The sequence below is a fragment of the Calliphora vicina genome, chromosome 1 (assembly GCF_958450345.1).
Source record: "Calliphora vicina chromosome 1, idCalVici1.1, whole genome shotgun sequence".
Taxonomy (NCBI): Eukaryota; Metazoa; Arthropoda; class Insecta; order Diptera; family Calliphoridae; genus Calliphora; species Calliphora vicina.
Window position 1 is genome coordinate 43949081 of NC_088780.1, and position 21936 is coordinate 43971016.

Sequence of the window (21936 nt, forward strand, 5' to 3'; positions counted from 1 at the left end):
GGGTACCAAATTTAAAAAAATAATAAGTTCTTTCGAAACATTGTCCAAAATATCGAGCGAAATAAGGTTATATCGTACGTGACATAAAACAGAAGTAATTTTGAGGTACATGTAGAAATATGCGAAAATTTAAACATTTAATATAGTTAGTTTAAACTATTCTTTTTGCCCTAAAAATGTTTAAATAAAAAAAGTTTCAAGGGTTTGTGTTTTTTCAATCGTTGTCTTTCTCGTGGTATTGCCCATATGTATAAAATTGCAGCAAAAAATTAAAAAAACGACCATATTTAATTTCCATTACTAAGAAACAAATTATACTTGCAGCATATTCAACCCCATATATATATTTAACAGCCATGCTATACTTATGTACAAATATACCATATCATACTGTGTGACTTCAGTGCTGAGAGTAAATCGTTTCGGTCTGCTGTTTGCCTTCATATACATATAAAATTAAAGATGCACAAAGACAGTAGTAAACTGTGATGTTGTAAATGTGTTTATTGTTTCATTTTCCAATTGTGGCTTTTTAATTCTTGTGGTGTATGCATTATCACATTAAGGGAAACATTTTAAGGAGACTAGTAGGTAAACATAAAAACAAACAAAAATATGACAATTGTCTACTGAAATATCCCAGGTGAATTTGGTCTGGATGACTTTTGGGCTTTTGCAGACATAATGGAAAATTTAAAAGCACTATGTGGAAAACAAAATGTATTTTTTGTTAAAAGTCATTGCCTACTATATAAAAAAGTTATTTCTTTACATGGGCACTTAGTATAAAACTTATATCTGTAATTATGTGAGAAAGCAGATAATTTTGTTTGGAAAAAGTATGTACGTGAAAAATATATGTAAATACATACATATCTATATAAACTTTGAATGAACACATTTCTAGTAAGTGTAGTAAAATAAGAGAATAATAAAGAATATTCTCAAAAATAAAAAATATTTTTTAATATCAATTTTAGAAAAAAAAAATAATTTGTGCATACTAAAATTGTTAACAAAACCCAACTTGGTCCTACAAAAAGTTGGCACAAACAATCAAAGGTCTGCCGTCAAACTCATTCCAATGTTATTAAATCATCAGGAAAACTTGCCCGTTAATAAAAAATCTGGTTCAGGTAGAAGGAATGCTCCACATGATGTTTCTAAAGCAAATAAATAGAAAGCATTTTCAAAAGAGCTTCCAACACTTCCGGTAGCAAAGCAGTCTGGTTAGCTCAGTACTCGGACTATTTGGTACGAAGAGTTAAAGCCAATGCAGGTTTTAAAACAGCAACTCTGCTAAAAATTTAGAGTCTAAAGACAGAGCACGGAAATTGAAATCAAATATTTTAAAAAAATATATCTGCTGCATATTGGATTACCAAATGTACGTATGTAAAATTTTTTGCAGCTTCCAGGTCAATATTTTTATGTCGCTGATCCTCGAGGGAATGTTGTAGAAAAGTTTAGGACCCAAAAGCAGATAATTTTTTCAAAAAGTTCATGGTATGGCAAGCAATATACTGCTGCAGCAAAAGAAGCCAAACTTTTGTTTGGAATGTTTGCAAAAAATGATGCTTCCATTTATAAGACTTCTTAATGTTTCCACTTATTTTTGCCTGATTTGGCATCAGGCAATGGCAAGAAAGGTTTTGAGTGGTAAAAGAACAATAATGTGGCATTTGTACCAAGAGAGGCAAATCCATCAAAGGCCAGTGAAGAGATATTGTGCTCTTGTTAAAAAAGTGTGGTAGATTTTAAACGTAGATAAAAATCATAATGGAAGGGTTTCCGAAAAAGTTTCAAAATTACATTACTAGTGATTAGAAATATTAAAATACATTTTTTTTTAAATTGTAACAATAATTTCAATCAAATAAAAAAAATCAAAACTGTAAGTTTAATGGTTTTCATTTTCATTAACATATATGTATGTTAAGAATTTTTCGATCTTAGTTCTTATTGACAAATTCACTGAAATTTTACTATTTTTTAATAGGAACATTTTTCAAGTAAAAACAAATAAGAAAGTATGGTCGGGCTTGACCATACACTTAGTAAATGAACAAAAACATTTCTCTTCTAAAATTTCAACATTTTATTTTCGTGAATGATTTTCGGAATAAGGCCTTATATGGGAGGTACGACTAATTATGGACCGATTATCATAAAATTAGGTGACATAAATTCTAAAATTTGTGTACCTATCTAAATTAAACATTTATGACCGATGAATTAAAATTTCGTGAGAACATTTGTATGGGGGCTAGGTGAAATAATGGATCGCTATCAGTCCAAAAAATTACATATACCAAATTTTATCGAAATATCTTCAAAATTGCGACCTATACTTCGCGCACAAGGTTTACATGGACAGCCAGACGACATCGCTTAATCTACTCAGAAAGTGAGTCTTAGTCGACCGGTATAAGGCGGGTCTTAGAACAGATTTATCTAAAATATTTTATTATTAATATTATAATAGCATTTATATCACTTTGAGAAATATAGTGAATAAATAATAAATTAATAATACAAAATTTATTAGAACTAATTTTTGACCTTGATACTGATATATTGTTTTTATCTGTAACACCTGGGGTTTTTAATTTCCCGACATTTTTTGATTCCCATGAATCGGGAAATTTTTTTGTAAGTTCCCGAATATCCGTAAATTCTCGAAATATATAATTTTATAAAAACTTAGTGCTGCAGTCATTATGTATGTACATCTACATAAAGTCTTCATTTAATGTCTTATTATTTACATAATATAAGGTTTAAAGGTCTGCATATGGGGGTTTATGCATAAACAGTTTATAAATTTATCAAAGGTTTATCAAACAAAATTTCCATATAAAATTTGTTCTATAAACCTTTGATAAATTTACAAACTGTTTGTGCATATGGGGATTAACTTTTATGTCAACGGCAACATACCTGGGTATGTTTTGCACTTTTAAAATGCTGTAGCTCTGAATTAGATAATAGCATCTAAAAAATAAAACTGTTTTTCGCAATTGTCCCAAGTTTGGTTAGGATAGGATCACCCGTTTGGAAGATAAAGCCCATTTACAAAGTTGCACCCTTACGTCAACAGCATACATACCTGGGTATTCATTGTAAAACGCATGCAAATATAATGATAAAATTGAAAAGTATAGAGTTTTTTCAACGTTTTTACCGACCCTACTTCAAATTTTTGATAACAGCGGGTCCAAATATACCCGATTTTCTCCATTTTTCTTTTATTGGACTAAGAATAAATGTATATGTCAAACAAAAAATGAGTTATTTAAAAATCGTGACGGACTCCAAAGTTATATGTATTCGAATTTAAAAAAATTTAAAAAGGCGATTTTTCTCTAGTTTTTGGGAAAAAAGTACTTTTTTTATTTTTAAGTTATCTAAAAAATTTCAAAGATGATGTATTAGGAATTTTAATTAAAAATTCTTGATATGGAGGGTACCAGGTCCATTCAAATAACGCCTATTTTTTATGTACAATTCAAATTTAGGACAAAAATTCTCAAATCGCATAGTCCATATCAAAATAAGGTAACCTATTTTAGATGGCCAAATATGTTCTTAATTATTTTGTAAAGGGTTCAGATAACCCCGCTCCTGGTGTGGATATTATAGCAAAAAAATAACTAAAGAATCCCATTTTTGGGATTATTCAAAACTTTTTTGGGAATTACAGGATTCCTGATTATAAATTTCAAAATTTGTTTTTATTTTTCTACATGTAATAGAAAAGTCTATTTAACTGTAAAATTTCATTAAAAAATATTGATAAATAAAAAAATTATTTTAATTTGAAAAATTTGTATCTTTGCAAAAACTCAATAAAAAGCATTTTTGTCATACCTACACAACCACTTTTTTCAAAAACCAATGAATAAATGTAAGGGTAAAACTGGTTATCATAAAATTTTTGAACCTTTTGTCTATTTCTAAACGAGATAGATATTAGCATTTTTATGCTAACGGCAGCCATTCACCATACAAAACGTATGAACATACCCAGGTATGTTGCTGTTGACATGCGTAAAGTAGTTCTGCTGTTGACATAAAGGTTAAATAGCCATATATATGTATTACTTCGGACGACAAACACATTATATGTATTTTCGTCTGATTAAAAATTTTCCATATTCATATTTTCTTGTTCACAAATAACTTTTCATAATACATATAAATTCAAAGATGAAATTGACCAAATTAGTTTGATTTGTTGATTGGTGTTCATTCATCAAGAGGATTTTAAATTTTCATAATGCAATGTCTGCAAAACAAATTCACTCTAAGCCCTGTCATTGTTACCAACACATATTTATTGGATGAGCGGCAGCTGTACGCGTCAAAGGTCAATTTAGGAAAATAAATGAGTATTGTGAAATTTATGTAAGCTATTGTTGCTTACATAAATTGCGGTATCTAAAAGCAATTTTTTGTTAGTAGGTTCTAATTTTATATGTCCCCGAGTGCAGTATTTCGTGTTCCTAATCAAATTTAAATTAATTTAATTTTTATATAAAATTTAATCCAAATGAACCTAAAATAAGTTTAAAATAACCATGAACAAATTCAAAATAACTATGAAAGTTTGGAAAAAACGTGCTTCCGTACCACGACTTTTTAACCCTTTATTCTGAATGAAATTTCCAGCTTTTCACATTTTTTGGTGAGAAAATTTTCTCTGTGTTTTCATCAGTTTTAAATTAAATTATATTTCAAAAACTAACAGAGCCAATTATGTTCAGATTTTTTAAATTTTTAAAATTATTTTTGACCCAGACAGATTTGCTATAGCTCCTACCTTCTCCATGTTAGAATTTGTATAAAACAGGGTATTTTTCTAATTTTCACAATTCTATTTAAGGGATAATTCCAGCTTTAAAATGTAATAAATATTAATAGTTCTTTCTATGTTGTGAGTTTGGATTTTACTACCATTTCTTTTGAAAGTGGGCATAAAAAAGAAATAAGATAATTTCGAATTTCCTACAACAGCAAAACAATGTACATGCATAAGTATTTATACCACCATGTGCTACTCTCTGTCAAAATGGTAGTAAATTACTCAAAAAAAAAAATTTGTGATATTTATGAGCTAGTATAATACATAACAAAACTTAATAGAAGTGCCCTTAAAAAATATTATTAAATCCATTATCTTTTTTCATTTTCATATTAAATTGAAGTCTCTATGATTTATATAAAACTAAGTTTATAAAAATCGAAGATAGATGGTTTTGAATAATTCTTTGAAATTGATGGACATTTTTACTAAATGTTTCTTATGTTCATGGTCAGACTCTGATTTTTTTATAACTGAGGGAAATCTCTAGAGAATAGAAAATATCTCTTTTAAAATATCTTTTGTCCAAAGGCAATTTTACGGTTTAATATGATGTGTTCTAAAGAAAAGGATTCTTTTAAAAATATATTCAATTATTCAAAAAATATATAAACATTACTATGAGATGAGTATTGTAAAAAATTAATAAACGGTTAATCAGTTACATACAATTGAAATTGAGTGACTTTTTAACTATATAAAATTTTTGAGCATATTAAATTTTATAAGATAATAAAAAACCTGTGTACCAAGTTTTAATACATTAGGAATGGTTAAGATTCGATGCCTTGTCGAAAACTTTTGCTTCCCCCAGCTATTTAAATTATAAGTTTTAAACATCTAAAAGAAACCTTAACTTTTAGAGGAAATTAACTGTCTAACAAGAAAAAACCTTAATTTTTAATAGCAAAGTTGTATTGAGTGTATGACTTAAAATGCTGGATTTACAATATATGACTTATTCTCCCTTCATTATTGAACATTATGGTGTAAACAACATCATTTTTTTGCTTCGAAAATGTCGAAATTTGTGCCAGCAAAGCGTCATATGCGGGAAGTTTTGTTTTGCTTCTTTAATTTGTAAAAACTGCCTCTGAAACACACAGACTACTCACCAAAGCTTATGGCGATTGTGTTCCACCGGTTTCAACGTACGAGAGATGGTTTTTGCGGTTCAGAAGTGGTGATTTTGGCATGGAAGAAAAAGATCGCCCAGGTCAGCCAAACAAGTTTGATGACCAAACATTGGAGGCATCTCTCTATAAATATTGTTTTCAAACTCAACAAGAGCTTGCAAAATCATTGGGAGCTACTCAAGCGACAATTTCAAAACGATTTCGAGCAGCAGCAGTCATCCAAAAGCAGATAAATGAAAGAGACCTCGAAAGACGATTTTTCATGTCCGAAATATAAAAGAAAATCATTTGTGCACCGAATCATTACTTGCGATAAAAAATATATCGACTTCAATAACAGAAACGACACCAAAGTCATATATCCATGACGCTAAGGTAATTCTCTTTTATGAGCTGCTAAAATCTGACCAGATCATCACAGGGAGGGAACCTGTACCCAGCGCAGCTAATTCTTTTGAAGCGAGTATTGGCCGCAAAACGCCCAGAATATGCGAGAATAAGTGTTTGGGAAGTTTTGCTTTATCTGGCCACGTGGCCTGTCCGATTGTTATTTGTTTCGATCGATGCAGAAATTATCTCTCTCTGGGATACGCTTCACTTTGAAGAGAGATGAGCATATTTGCTCATATTTTACCAACATTTCCATATAAAAAATAATTGTTTGGGTAAACAAAGCAAAAATGTGTTTTTTGCTGAATATATAGAGAGGGATATGGGTAATTTTTGATGTTAATGCTTTATACCTGATTAAAACGATTATTTTTCTCCAAAAGTTAAGACATATCGCACTCTTTCAACAATACTGTATTATGTAAAAATTTTTAAAAATTCACTTTTTACAAGAAATTAACTATCAACATCAATATCTATCTATCTACTGTAAAAATTTCAACGTATTCCGATTACTCTTTCATCTTGAAACCCACATTTGAAACCATTTTCGTGATAATTTTAACAGAAAAATTTTCAAGTTAAAAATAATCAAATTGTTTTATTTAAATTTGGTTGTATTTTGAGTTGATACTGTTTTGATGATAAAATAATAAAAAAATATCGAGAAGTTCCAGAAAAATGGTAGTAACTCAAAAAATAGATTTATTTTGCAAATTTGAAGTAAAATCAATGTAAATATATTTTCAAATGGAATTTGCTTCTACGATGTATTCGGATTTTCAAATTCTTTTAAAATGTAATCACAAACAGTTTTTGCCCTCTACTGAAAATTTTAAAATTTTGAGTTGATACACTATTGTTGAACGAGAGCGATATTTAAAATTTTAAGAACATAAGAACATGTCATTTAAAAGTTATTGTTGTTTTAATCCATCCAGATTTTAAGTGACCACAACTTTAGAGCATTTATTAAGAAATCAAAAAAAGTGCCATCGCCTCCCAATTGACCTCAAATTTTGTAGCTAAAATTAGCTACTAAAAAACAAAATAAGACCCATCGAAATCAAATCTATTTTTTAAGGACATGCTTAATACACGCAAACACAATGGTCGTACTTACCCATACTAAAAACAGCAACTGCCATTATTGTTAGTATTAAATGTCTTAGGGGCATTTTAATGCTCCAACATTGTTTTCTACAAATTGTTGCTGCTGCTGCAGTTGCTAGCGTTGGCAAATAGGCAGTTGGTGTTCTTACTGTAGCTGTTGTTGCTGTTCCTGCTACTGCTTCTGCTGCCGCTGTTGCTGATAGTGTTGGTTGTAGTGGTGGTAATAGTGATGATAGTGGTTTGTCTGCTCTATATGTTTTTACGTGTATACTTTCAACATCTTTTTCCATTATACATAGCCGACTCGTTAGTATTTGTATTTGTTTTGATGACATTGATGTAAGTGGTGGTAACATCACCTCTGTACTGTCTGTTTTTGCTGTCCTTGTTCTTGGTGTTTGGTGTTCTTGTTTTTCTTGTTCATGTGCTGATGATGATGTTGATAACGTTGCTGGTGTTGATGCTGATGTTGATGCTGATGCTGCTGCTGCTGTTGATGTTTTTGTTGTTCTTGTTGACTCACACATCCCCATGGAGTAGTTAAGTTGAGTAATTTTCTTGTTATGCGGTGACGTAGGCATTGAAGAGGAGTAGATTGTATAAGATGCGCAGGAAGGAAGAGAAGACAAGATAAAATGTTTCTTGATGATGATGGTATCGTCGTCTTTGTAGTTACCAACTGATGCTGTTGAAACTTTTGCTGTTGCTGCTGCTGTATTTCAGATTGTAGTTTTAACATTTGTGACTGTAGTGGTTTTCGATGCTGTTGCCAATGCTGAAGACGACGATAATGATAACGATGATGGAGATGGAGATGTTGTTGTTATTGCTGTTGTTTTCGGCGTTATTTTCACTTTTCTTGTTAAATTTCCATTGAAATTCATTTGTATGGCAAATACACTCACAACACTTATTATTTTTTTTTTATTATTATTTTCTTAAATGTGCTTGTTAACTTTATAAAATAGAGCTAGAGTTTGTGTGGTTGGAAGTTTTTTGTTTTCAATATTTACGTACACACTTTGCTGTTGAAAAACATATTCTGTTTTTATTTTCTATTTCATTCCCCAAGGTAATGGAGACAGTTTGTTTTTTTTTTTGTTAGTGTATTTCCTAGCAAGAACATGCTAGAGATCTTGAAAACTTTCTGCTGGTATGTTTTATATCGCACAAGTTTTTCTATATTATTATTTCTTTAGGTATGCTTCTGGTGGAGTAGTTTTTGTATTCAATCTGTCAAAGAAAAGGAGAAAATATACATATATATTTTCATGTTGATGTTATATTTGATTTTTCTCTTTTTTACAGAACATAAAATAGTTTATAGTATAAAATACTTATGTAAATATGGTTGTGCATGGAATTTGAATGATATTAAGCTGGAAAATATTTTATATATTAATATCAAGTGCATTAGATGTTCATAACATTCTGTTAGAGGCATTTGAATTTACATGCAGTTATTTGCGATAATTAATTCCAATAGTATGTTTTAAAAATATTTTATTTACATTTCAACAAAACATAAGTAAGGTAATGGAGTCAGGCTATTCCGACTATATTATACCCTAACATCAGTTATGAGCATATTGGGGCAAAACGAAAAATTTCAATAAAAAAATTTATTTCTAAACTTTTATACTTCTAAGTTCGATCATACTATGTTTTCCATGGGCGTACAAAACTAAATGTTCTTAAAATGTTGATATTACCTTTTGTTTTGTTCTTATGTAAGTTCAAATTCATATTTTGGACATATAATCCCAATCAGTATTCTTAATGGCTGATTCGAAATAAAACAAGTGAGCCCGACCATATAATACCCTACACTAAGTAAAATAGCAAAAACATTTTTCTTTTAAAATTTCAATAATTTATATTTTTGAGTGACTTTAGGAAGTGGCCTTATATGGGAGCTATGACCAATTATGGACCGATCACCATCGTGTGATTTATGTTTATATGAAAGTTAACTTCGGAAACGGGTATATATGGGAGCTATGACTAATTAAGAACCAGTCGTAACAAAATTTGGTGATATGAGTTTAGTATATATAAAACTTATTTGGAGCGGAATTTGTGGAGATACATATATAGATTAAACAATTATGACCGATAAAGTACAATTTTTTTTATATTTGTTTTTATTATTTTTATTTTTATACAGACTTAAGTTAAGAATAAAACAAAAATTTTACAAGTGTTGAAAAAATTATCAAACAACGAAATTAGACCAATATATTAGGAATTATTTGCAATCAATATATTTTGCCATAACTTGCCCGTTTCGTTAAAAATATCAATTTCTTAAGATTCGTTTTGCTTCAAAAATGTAGTTTTTTTAAAAAAATTTTATTTATATTCATTAAAACTTCAAATTTAATTAAGAATAAACAAAATGCTTAAAAGTGTTGAAAAAAATATAAAAAACCCGAAATTAGGCAAATATGTTGGAAAATTTTTGCAATCAAATTATTTTGTCATGACTTGCCCGTTTAAAACATTAAAACAAATTTTTACTTAAAATATTTTTTTGGAATTTTTATATAGACTTTAAATAAAAATAAAACAAAATGGTTAATAGTGTTGAGAAAAATATAAAAAACCGAAATTACATCAATATATTGGGAATTATTTGCAATAAATTTATTTTATCATAACTTGCCCGTTTTGATGAAAATTGCAAATTAACGACTAACTTTTTCTAAAAAATATAGTTTGAATATTTATACAGAAATGAGTATAAAACAAAATCGTTAAAAGTGTTGAGAAAAATATAAAAACTCAAAATTAGACCAATATGTAAGAAAATATGTGCAATCAATTTATTTTATCATGCATTGCCCGTTTTGTTAAATATTGCACTAAAAATATAGTTTGAATATTTATGCAGACTTTAAATAAAGATAGAACAAAATGGTTAAAAGTATTGAGAAAAGTATATAAACCCGACATTAGAGAAATATGGTGGAAAATATTTGCAATCAATTTACTTTACCATAACTTGCCCGTTTTAATTAAGCTAATTATTACTCAAAAAATATATTTTTTTTGGTCATAAACATTTTTTGGTTCTAATTTTTAATACAGACTTTAATTAAGAATAAAACGCAATATTGAAAAGTGTTGAGAAAAATTTAAAAAATCGCAATTAATCTAATATGTTAGGAAATATTTGCAATCAATTTATTGTACCATAACTCGCCCGTTTAAAGCAAAATTTACATTATTTAAGCTAATTATTACCTCAAAAATTTATATTTTAAGTTATAATTTTTTTTAATACAGACTTTAAAATAAGAATAAAATGAAATCTTGAAAAGTGTTGAGTGTGAAATATTAGCACATTAATAATAAATTATTTAATTAAAAATTTTTTTTTTCAAAATTATTATTGGTCCCAAAAGGGTTAAAAAGTGCTAAAACTTATTTCTACCTCTCACTTATAAGTACTCAATTAATTTTCAACGTAAAAAAGAAAGTATATGGTTTTGGCCAAAAAAAACTATACTCCAGACCTATGTGCTATGGTGGTGTAGGGTATATGAAGCTACATGAATACACTGACATGTACCATTATGTTTTTATTCAAATATTATAATGAGGTTATTTAGAGGTTATTATTATTAGTTTAGAGGTTATTTAGATAAGAAATTGCATTGAAAATAATGAAAATACGAAAGTTTTAAAATTGCTGGGACGTAGTAGCCACGAAAGTGTTAAGTTGGGGTGACAAAACTTTTGATATATCAATCGTAATTCTTCTTTCTCAACTGAGTTTCTTTTGCTAAAACTGAAAAAATCTGTGAATATAGTCGAATCATTCGATTGGCTACATATTTGGTAATCACAACAAATCAGTTTTCTCTGTGTATTACAGCTAATTAATGGTAGATTTTAAAGTTTTTTTTTTCAATAAATCCGTTTCTTATCAAAACGGGATATATGTGTCATACAAAATTTAACTTGAAAAAATTATATCTCAATATCTTCCATCTGCCAATTATTTCCTTAACTATGAGCTATAGCTCGATTAATGGGATCAAATTTATTTAGCTATATGTATTAACTAATTGTCCAATTTTTATAAGCTTAGTATAAGATTGATCCGTTAAATGTTTCTATTCAAATGCATTTATACAAAAATATTTAAACTATTGTTTAAATATTGGTCTCGTAGTTATGCTTATTAAACCTAGTTTGAATATATTTTCCTAAAAATCGTTTTCTTTTTGAACACAGGATGTTGAACCAAACAAAAAAAGGATATCTTATTTTTTATTATTTATTTTTTATCTTCTTTTTTGTAATGAATCTTAGTATATACAATTGGGAAAATGAATCTACATCTGTCATAAGGTAAAGGTTACTATTTCCAACTACATAGCATATTTTCTAATAAACTTTCATTTAAACAATCAAAAAAAAGTAAGCTATTATACAAATCTTAAAAATCTGAATATAATGACTCAAGTAAAATCCAGAAAACCCTTTTGGTCCCTTATCTGTATTATACGTGTTGTTACTTTAAAAGGGAAGTATGTGTTTTAGAGCCCATTAATGACGATAAGGCTATGTCGTACGTGACATTAAATGGAAGTAATTTGGAGGTAAATGTAGAAATATGCGAAAATTTTCGAATAGTGAGATGCGTCAATTTTTTTTTTTCAATTTCTTACACTAAACCAAATATTTTCCCTTAATAATCCAAACATACCCCGCTCTGATATTCCCAATCATCAGAGCGGGGTATGTTTCAGGCTACGCGATGAATATAGTGTAATTAGAGTTGAATTCTCAGCAATTAAAAGAAAGGTACACTGTATGAAAAACTATAGGTTATTTGGTGTGAATATCCGAATCTGTAGTGACAGTAAGCCTGCTATCAAATACTTGTCTGGTGTCTACTCGACATCCAGATTGGTACATGAATGCCGGGTAGCTCTTAATGAGATGGCGAGACATTATAACCTGAAGTTATTCTGGGTGCCGGGTCACTCTGGTGTAACTGGCAATGCTATCGCGGATGAACTGGCCAAAAGAGGCTCACGTCTACCAGGTGATGAGATCGATCTTCTGGTCGGTTTACCGCTATCCTGCGTAAATTATTTGAGTCTGCTCAGCTCAGATGGTCTAGTCTGACAAATTGCTCGATATCGAGGCTCACTTGGCCCATTTTTGAACATCACAGGTCTGTCCCTCACGGGGCTATCAAGGACTAGACTGCGTGCTCTGATATCAGTGCTTACTGGGCACCGCTTGATTGGTGCGCATGCTAATAGACTAAGCACTTCATCAATGGCTTTTGTAGAAGTTGCCATAAAGAGGACGAGGAGGAAACTGTTAAACATCTCCTCTGTTTTTGCCCTGCTTTATCGGGGGTTCGGACTGCGACAATAGGCAGTCCATTTTTGCACGGACCTGTTGAGGACCTGAGCATGATCCTTAGGGTATCACAAAGGGACCAAGTTATATACCCAAGTGAGCTGGTTAATACTAGATGTCTTCATATGGCATGGAGCATTATAATAAGATTGGACAGACAGACGGACGGAAATGCTAAGTGGAATAAGAAGGTGATATTGAGTCGAATGGGTGTTATAAAATTAGTTTTGTGTTTAGAAACATTCTAACAACAATGAGTCAACATAAAACACTATAAATAATTTTTTAAAATTAATTTTATTTGACTATCTGAAATCGATAATGCTTGGCATCTACGCACTAAAACATGTTTAAATATCTCAAATAGATATGAAGGCATTAATGAAATTTATGTGTATTTTTTTTATTTTTGTGTATATATTTAAAATCAAAACAATTGCATTTTTACTTTAATCAAGGATAGTTTATTATAAAAAGGACGAAAAAAATAATAGAAACATAAAAAAACCACCCCACTTTAAGGTTTTATGTGTAGTGCAGTGGCGGTTGGCATTTAAAATAATTATGATACAAATCTTCGTATCATATAAATGTTTTTCAAACTTAATAATTTTCACTAAATTTTCTGACTAAACCAACGAAATTGCAAACCAAGTAACACAGAATTCGATTGACAATAAACACTCTGTATTTTTTTATTGAATGCGTAAAAGTGTCTTAAAAAACTCCAGTTTGCAATATTTTCTAATCAATATATTTATCTAACCACAGCACCCTGAGGGAAAAGTTTTGAAAAAATCATAAACGATGTCTTCAAGTAATTTAATTGTTTAGCCAATAGATGCCAATAAACTATGTTTTAAAGACTTTAGAAGAAAATATAAAGCATTTCTTAAGAAAAAATATAAAGTATTTCGGCAATGCAGTTACGAAAAAATGGTTTTTATTTTTTTTTGTCGAATGTATAGTTCGTCTTTTTCAATATATCTTTAGTATTTTCAGTCGGATCTATAATTAAAATACATCAATGTTTTTATCTCGAGAAAACCACTTTTCTGCTTTACGATCCATTGACCATAAGTATCCCGTTTTAGTATTTATACACTAAATATCTGTTCCTACCACCGTAATGTCAGAAAATTAATGCTCGCAAGCAATCGAGTACCTTTTTTGATATAAGGTATAATGTACAATCCTAATGCATTTAAGATCAAATACAATTCGGCTTAGCCGACCTTAACACAATGATTTTTTGTTTCCTAAAATTTGTTTGTGGGTTAAAAGGTTTTTTATCTTTTTTTCTTTAGTTTTAAATGTGTTAGGAAGAAAATAAGAAAACGTAAATTTACATAAAACAACACAATCACTCTGATACTCGTCTACTTATGTTCTATAACATTCGAATACATTAAACGTTTTTAGGTTGAGCACCAACGAAAAATACAGGAAAATTTGCATTTATTTTTTGTTCAATGCTTAAGTATTTCAACTTAAATACATTTACATTTTGTGATTTGTAGTAAAATGTTATCATGATTGCGGATGTGGGGGTATTTGTTTTCAACTATAAAAACAACAATAACAATAACAAGGTAAAACAGAAACAATTTCTGACACATAAAAATGTTGCCAAAAAGCTATAAATAATACAAAAAAAAAACTAAAATGGAGAAACCTAAAAAGAAAAAAAAGAACTTTGGGAGAAAAAGTTTTCATTATTTATATTAAAAGTTTGATGCTTGTTGTTTTTCTAGAGCTTTCTTGTTTATAGAAGGATACAAAAAAAAAAGTAATTTAGTTGAAGTGATTTTATCCTATTCTAACGTTATGTTTAGTTAAATTTTTATGTTTAATTATGTCCATTTGATATTGCTTAAATTAATGATTTAATAAAGGTTTAAGATTTGATATGAAATTGTGTGCTTTTATAAAGGTGTATTTGCAAATACTTGTTTTTGCTTAATGTTAACTTTCGGTTAGAATTTTCATTCATTAATTTTTTAGAAAGGTCTAATAGACACTTATAGTTATTTCTGTTAAGATTGTATAATATTTTGTATATCATCTTTTGTATATCATCTTTATTAGGGCTATTATAGTTAATTGGTTTCATAAGGTTTCCAACAGTTACCATAATATTTACATTTTAACAGCGTTGTTTAAAATTAAAAAAAATAAAAAAGTTACGAAAAAGAACAAATTTTAATTTTAAATTTCAAAGAACAATGAACAAACCTTCCTCCAAATAGCGGAAGAAATTAATAGAGGAAACGCAGATATAAACCTCAGTATTTTCAATTAGCAAAGGATTTGATAACACTCACAGTGTTTCCAAACCCAAATCTAACTGGAAAAGATAGAATCCAAATTATAGTTACCATTACCTTTTTCTTCATTGTTCCTCAAATTATTCCCATTTTAGTCCTTTAAAGACCGCAGAAGTCCGTCGAATGGACTTAAGGCAACTTATAGGTAATGAATGTACCTCTATAAAATCGCATTCTACCTCGTTTATCGTTTTATTTTATTACCAATTTTAAAAGAAAATACAAAATTTACGACAAAATTTCTACTTGAATGAATTTCCCTGAAAACAGCAAAATTTTTTAGACAAATATTTGATAAATGTTTAATTCTTATATCCAAGATTTTGACTTAAAAATAATGTTTGTAATTTAGCAATTTTTATACCCTCCACCACCATAAGTGGTGAATGAGGGTATCTATAAGTTTGTCATTCCGTGTGTAACATTGAGAAATATTCATCTGAGACCCAACAAAGTATATTATTGATCCTTATGAAATTCTAAGTCGATTGAGCTATGTCCGTATGTCTGTCAAACACGCTCACGTCTCTGAAAACACGCTCACGTCCAAAATACGCAATCAAACTTAGCAAAGTTGCAAAAAAAAATTTTATTATTGTCCTAAGCAGTTTGGTATTGAAAATCAGCCAAATTGGTACAGCCGAACCAAAGTTATGAATCAAAATGTGGGACAACCTAAAAAAAAAATTGTTAATTATCACATATTCGCCTATAACATATCGGTCTATAATTTTGTATAGCTCCCATATAAGGACCATTTCCGAAAAACACATTAATCGGCATAAATATCTAAAAAATATCAATATCGAACCAAAATTTTACACAGATCCGTAATTTATATTTGAAAATCATACTATAGTATTTTGTGAATATCGGTCCATATTTGACCATAGCCGAAAATCAGTTAAGTACTATTAAATCTCTTTATCATGCTATAAAAATCAGTGAACCGAATTTTATGAAGATTGACCCATAATTGGTCATAGCGTAATGTTAACCAATTATTAAGTATATAAAATGTTAAATTTCATACTTTATAATGGGAATAAATGACAAACTCTGTTGAAAATTGTAGGAATCTGTATTTATTTTGATTATAAATTACTGAATTAAATATATAATTATTTTTTACATTTGAAACAAAATATCTTCTGTGTAAGCTAGTCCTTCTAACAATTGTTATATTATTTCAATTGTTATATCATCATATTTAGGTGGAGGGTATTTAAGATTCGGCACTGCCGAATATATTACTCTAACTTGTTTATCTTAACCCTATACATAAACAAGTAAGAAAGTATGGTCGGATAAGCCCGACCATATAATACCCTACACTAAGTAAATGAGCAAAATTATTTTTCTTTTAAAATTTCAATAATTTATTTTCGTGAGCAATTTTCGGAAGAGTGCTATGATGGGAGATATGACTAACTATGGACCGATCGCCATGAAATTAGATCATGTTATTTATGTTTATACGAAAGTTATTTATGTTGAAGTTTATGTGTATACAAACATTTTTAAAATATTTATGCTCGTTAAAGTGATTTTCGGAAATTGGTCTTATATGGGAGCTATGACTAATTTTGGACCGATCGCCATCAAATTTGGTTGTGTTATTTACGTCTATATAAAACTTGTGTTGAATTTTATGTATATACCAACATTTTTAGGAGATTTATGCACGTTAAATTGATTTTCGGATGCGGGTTTGTCCTGCTTGATTTTAATTTGAAATCACAGTGCCATGATCAGATGAGTTATTGAAAGTAGTGTTTTGTGAAGAAAATGTCAAAAATAGATGGACCAGATTACGCCATAGCTAAAATTATTTAAAAAAACTTTGTTAAAATTTCTTTTGTAATTTGAATTTATTTTAGAAAAATTCTGGTAAAGTATTGCGGAAGGTATGAGTGATTATTTTTCATAAATACTTATAATTTAAAAACAATCATACGTCACGATCTACTGGTGTATAAACACTAGGGTGGCCCTTAATAAACGAAAGTTGGATTTTGGTCATTCTCACCCTCCAGTTTGGTGAACATTAGTAAAAAAATCATCCTGAAACAATTTTAGGTAAATCGGTTGGGGTTAAGACGTGCTGCAAGCCCTCTGAAGTTTTGAGATGCATTTACAAGGGGAAAAAATGCATTTTTTTCAGTTTTTGTAAAAACTTTGCCATTTAAAAATTACTTTTGCAATTTAATTTAAAAGAATAGAAATGTGTACGTAATTGTCGTTCTAATGAGATACAAAAAACTGAAATCGGACAAAAATGGTTAAAGTTATTAAAAATTCGCCAGGCCATTAACGTGTCTCAGGCCACTAGAACAAGAAATGTAGGAACAAAATTAACATATTTTGAGAAATATTAAAATAAAAGCTCATTTTTACTTAAAATATGTCCATATTTACTTGTATATGAGTTTTTGTCTTCGTAGGATACCGTTAACCTATTCTTAGGTATGAACAAAAAAATAAAATTTTTTTAACGGCAGTTTCAAAACTCCATTTTAAAATTTTTAAAAATTTTGTTAAACAAATTTCAGAATTTGTTATCATCTCATTGGGATTTATTAAGAATATAATAGGGAATGGAAATGTGAAAAAATTATGAAAATATCTCTTATAGTTTTTCCGTACCTGCGATTTAAATTTTTAAATTTTCGAGAAAAACCAATTATTTGGCTAGTTTTAGGCCAATGAGCTCTATTTCCTTACTCTTATGAATTTTAAGTAATACCTATTGAGAATATTATAGTCCAGTTAATTCTAAATATACTCTGAAACTTTTACTAAAATCGGAAAACGTTAACCCTTAAATAGTGAAGGTCAAAAGGTCATTTTTGGGCCGATTTAGATGAAAAATGTGTTTTCAATTACGAAAATTATCTATTCAATAATTTTTGTATTTAAAGTTCATCCCATGATACAATAAGGGAGAGTTTTCAATATTTAGCCCTATAGCGTCAAACTTTGATTTTGATTTTTTTCATATTTTCTTTTGTTTGACGTTACAAGAATTGTATAATTGAGAATTTATTTTCTACTGGATGTACCTTATGTTGTTGTATCATAGTTCATCCAATAACGAAAATTGTATATTCAATTATCAAAATTATCAAATTCAAAACTCAAAATTCAATAGAAAATATCAGAAAATTTTGTTTTTGAGCACATGAATACTTGATTCAGTTATGAAATAAATGAAACCAATTCAATATGTGACAAATATTTGAATTGAAACTGTTTAAGAAATAGTTTTTTCTGTGTAATACTTAAATTCTGCAGTTTTTATTTACATTTTTATGAAATTTTAAATGGATTTTATTTAAATTTGAATGAAATTTTAAATGGTGTTTTAATTTGCTTTCCATGCTGAGAACATAAACAATGTTTTTATTGTATCACTAGCTAAAATAAAATATTAAAAAAAACATTTACTGTCGAGTTTACTACTTGTGTGTACAATTTACACTATATAAATAAATACATGGGGGATTTCATGTGAATTGAACCAACTTTTGAAATCGATGTCTTGCGATCGAGATGAAATTTGCACCAAGGTTCATCCTTTTCGATAGTAGCTCAGACACAATACACATTTTGCTAAAAACAATAGGTAATAAGTACAAGGATAAAAAAAAACACTTGCTTGACCAAAATATATAATTTTGACCCCCTCTAACTCAGAGAGTTCTCGGCCAACCTTGTTGAAAAATTGTATGTAAATAACTATCCAGTTCTATTGGAACCTTGGAGCATCCCGATCCGGTGACATCGATTTCAAAAATGGTTCACTTGTCATGAAATCCCCCATATAAATTTTATTTTTTTACTTTTCATTTGCCAACACTTTGAAATTCGGTGAAAACTGTGACATTTTTTTTACAATATAAATGAAAAATATGTGAATATACATGTGAATTTATTTATTTGCTTAATTCCAGCCGAACCCAAGTGTTGTTTCCTTTGTGGTAAAATTATTGCGGAAGTGTGTGTTTTTGTAACATTCAATTCGAGTGCACTACTATATATTACATTTTAATAAATATAAGTAATAAATTTAAAATTCAATACATCAAAATAATGGAATGAATCTATAATGTTATGGATGTAATGTATGAGAAATTTTAATAAAATGGAAAGTAAAGAATTGTAGTTTTTTTCTTTGCAATAATTTTGATAAAATAGTAATTTGAATATGTATATTATGGTGGATCCTAAATTGGAATTTTTTCGATGTTCAGGTTCTATCAAAATTTTAAAATTTTTTCCAAAATCTGACTAAAGTTTGCCGTATCTTTTTGAACTCGGTTTTTGATTTTAATAACTTATATATAATTTTGAAGGTTACATATCTGTCATTTATTCTCATTTAGTTATTGAACATGTTTTTTTATGGTTTGTGCGGTTCATAAGTGGTAATTTTGACACGAAAGACAAAGATGGTAGCAAAAGGGTCATATCTATTATGATCTGCTAAAATCTGACCACACCATCATAGGGAACATGTACCGAGCACAACCGATTCGGTCACATGTTCGAATATCTGTTAAAAAGTATTTAGAATGAAGTGGTTGGGAAGTTTTGCCTCACCCGCTTTATACTCCAGACTGTGTCCCTATCGACTACTATTTGTTTCGCAGAACGCTCTCTCTTGGATACGCTTCACTTTAGAATTGATTATCCGATATTGGCTTGCTTCGTTCTTGGTTTCAAAAAATGAGCAGTTCTTTTGGCTCGCAATCCATATGTTGCAATTCTTTGAATAAATTTATATTGTACAAACGTATCAAAATAAAAGCTACAATTTTTAGAAATCCCGCATTTGTATGTCATACACCCAATAAAATGGGTTTATTTATTTAACCCTGCTGTTAGGTTTGGACCATTTTGGTCAAATTTTTTTTTATTTTTTATATAAATTTGCAATGGCTTATCGTATCAACTTAAAACGTCTGCTCAGGTATTATTTTTCTATTTTAATGATTTTAGTTAGTTTTTAGCTATATAGGATAACATAGAACAGAAAAAAATTAAAATTTACAAATCTTAGTTTATGGACCATTTTGGTCCATGCAATATATTTTATTCTTTATATGAGTAAAAGTAAGAAAAAACAATTATGGCTTATTGTTATTTTCGAAGCAAGATGAAAAAATTGTTTTTCGATTCGATTTGCATACAAATATGTTGGATATAATGCATTTGGCATTACATTTGAACTTACATCAATTGCAAATTCCCCATTTTCTAGTAGCTGAAATTTTTATATCAACTCTTGATGGCGAAGCTTTTTGTTGAGTCAATAGCTCTGCTGCAAATGGATTTTTAGGTTTGACTGTCCATTTCAAAACGTATTCTTCTGATAGGCACATAGCTAACTGGCGTAAAAACTCGGATGTATCATCTATATTTGAAAATACATCATTTTACCATCTATTTAATTTTCTTTTAGTGTTGTAGTAACTAATCGTTTGATCAGCAGTATCAACGCCTCCTAAGATAGATAAAGGAAACAGTTATAATAAGAAACGATTGCAGGTATCTTGTTATGATTATTGATGGAGCTTATCAATATAGTTCCTTTAGTTTTATGGCCGATATATATAGCAAACAAGTGCTGCGATTTCACTAAAAGCAAATGCGGATGTATATAAAGGAACTTTTTTGGACATAAACAATTTCGGTGGAAGTTTTGTTTTCCCGAAATGTTCCCATATATGTCCGTCTCCTTTGCATCTTACTCAAAAGATGAAGTTATCACCTGTTATCAGGATGTTATAAAACATTGAATGAAGAGTTTCCCAATTGTCCCATAACTCAAACTTGTCACTACTTTTTTATTGTCTTCTGTTGACAACATCATCCAAGCTGAGAGCACTTGTATCAATATGCCAAAACTTGCATCAAACTAATCTTCGTGTTTGCCACTGCAATATAAAATTATTATGATAACCTAATTACGTATACACAAGACCAAAATCTTAGCAAGAATTAGAACACCAATAAATCTTTCCATTTGCTTTCAAATTTAAGTCTACCACATTTATTCGTATTATCCATGATTATTTTCACACCACAAAGCGTTAAACCTGGTGGTAATGATGTAATATTCTCCGCTGAAGCTCCAATGTGACGTGGTAAAGGAATCCATTGCATTTTGGTTTTCGCAATGTATAATGCATCTACAGCATAATCTGCTTCATTTTCTTCACCATTGTTCATTTCACATTCATCAATATGACTTTCTTTCAATATTTTCATCTAATATGGACGAAAATGAAATATCTGAATCAATTTCATTTAGAATTTCGGCAATATCACTGATAATATTTCGTCAATTTTCCATTTTTTTTAATTTTTTTTATAAAAATTTATATATTCACTTTTATAAATATTTAAAATGTCTGGTCAAAGAGTTTTATGTAAAATTTTTTATGAAAAATACAAAGAGGACCAAAATGGTCCCTTACCTAAGATTCGTAAGTTTTTTTTAACCTAACAGCAGGGTTAAATAAACTCGTTGAATAATGGAAATCTACGATTTATTAATATAAATTTAATACAAATATTTACAGAAGGAATGTAGAAGGAAAATAACTATTTTCCAAAACTGCCTTGTTTGTAAATTTTGCTATTATTATAAAACAAATCCATTTTGCAATAAGCCGACGTCATGGAAACAGTCTTCACATTCCTTTCAAAATAACTA

At 29.1% G+C, this 21936-nt stretch overlaps 1 protein-coding gene across 1 annotated transcript in view; it reads right to left on the reverse strand.

Annotated features, from left to right (window-relative positions):
- LOC135963828 (uncharacterized) overlaps window positions 1-21449 on the reverse strand; it is a 50383-nt gene extending 28934 nt beyond the window's left edge. The window contains exons 1-2 of the mRNA XM_065515821.1: window positions 21266-21449; window positions 7514-8215 (exon numbers count right to left, since the gene is read on the reverse strand). Coding sequence (XP_065371893.1) covers window positions 7514-8215; window positions 21266-21449 — 886 coding nt within the window. The remainder of the gene's footprint in view (window positions 1-7513; window positions 8216-21265) is intronic.
- Window positions 21450-21936: the final 487 nt, after the last annotated feature.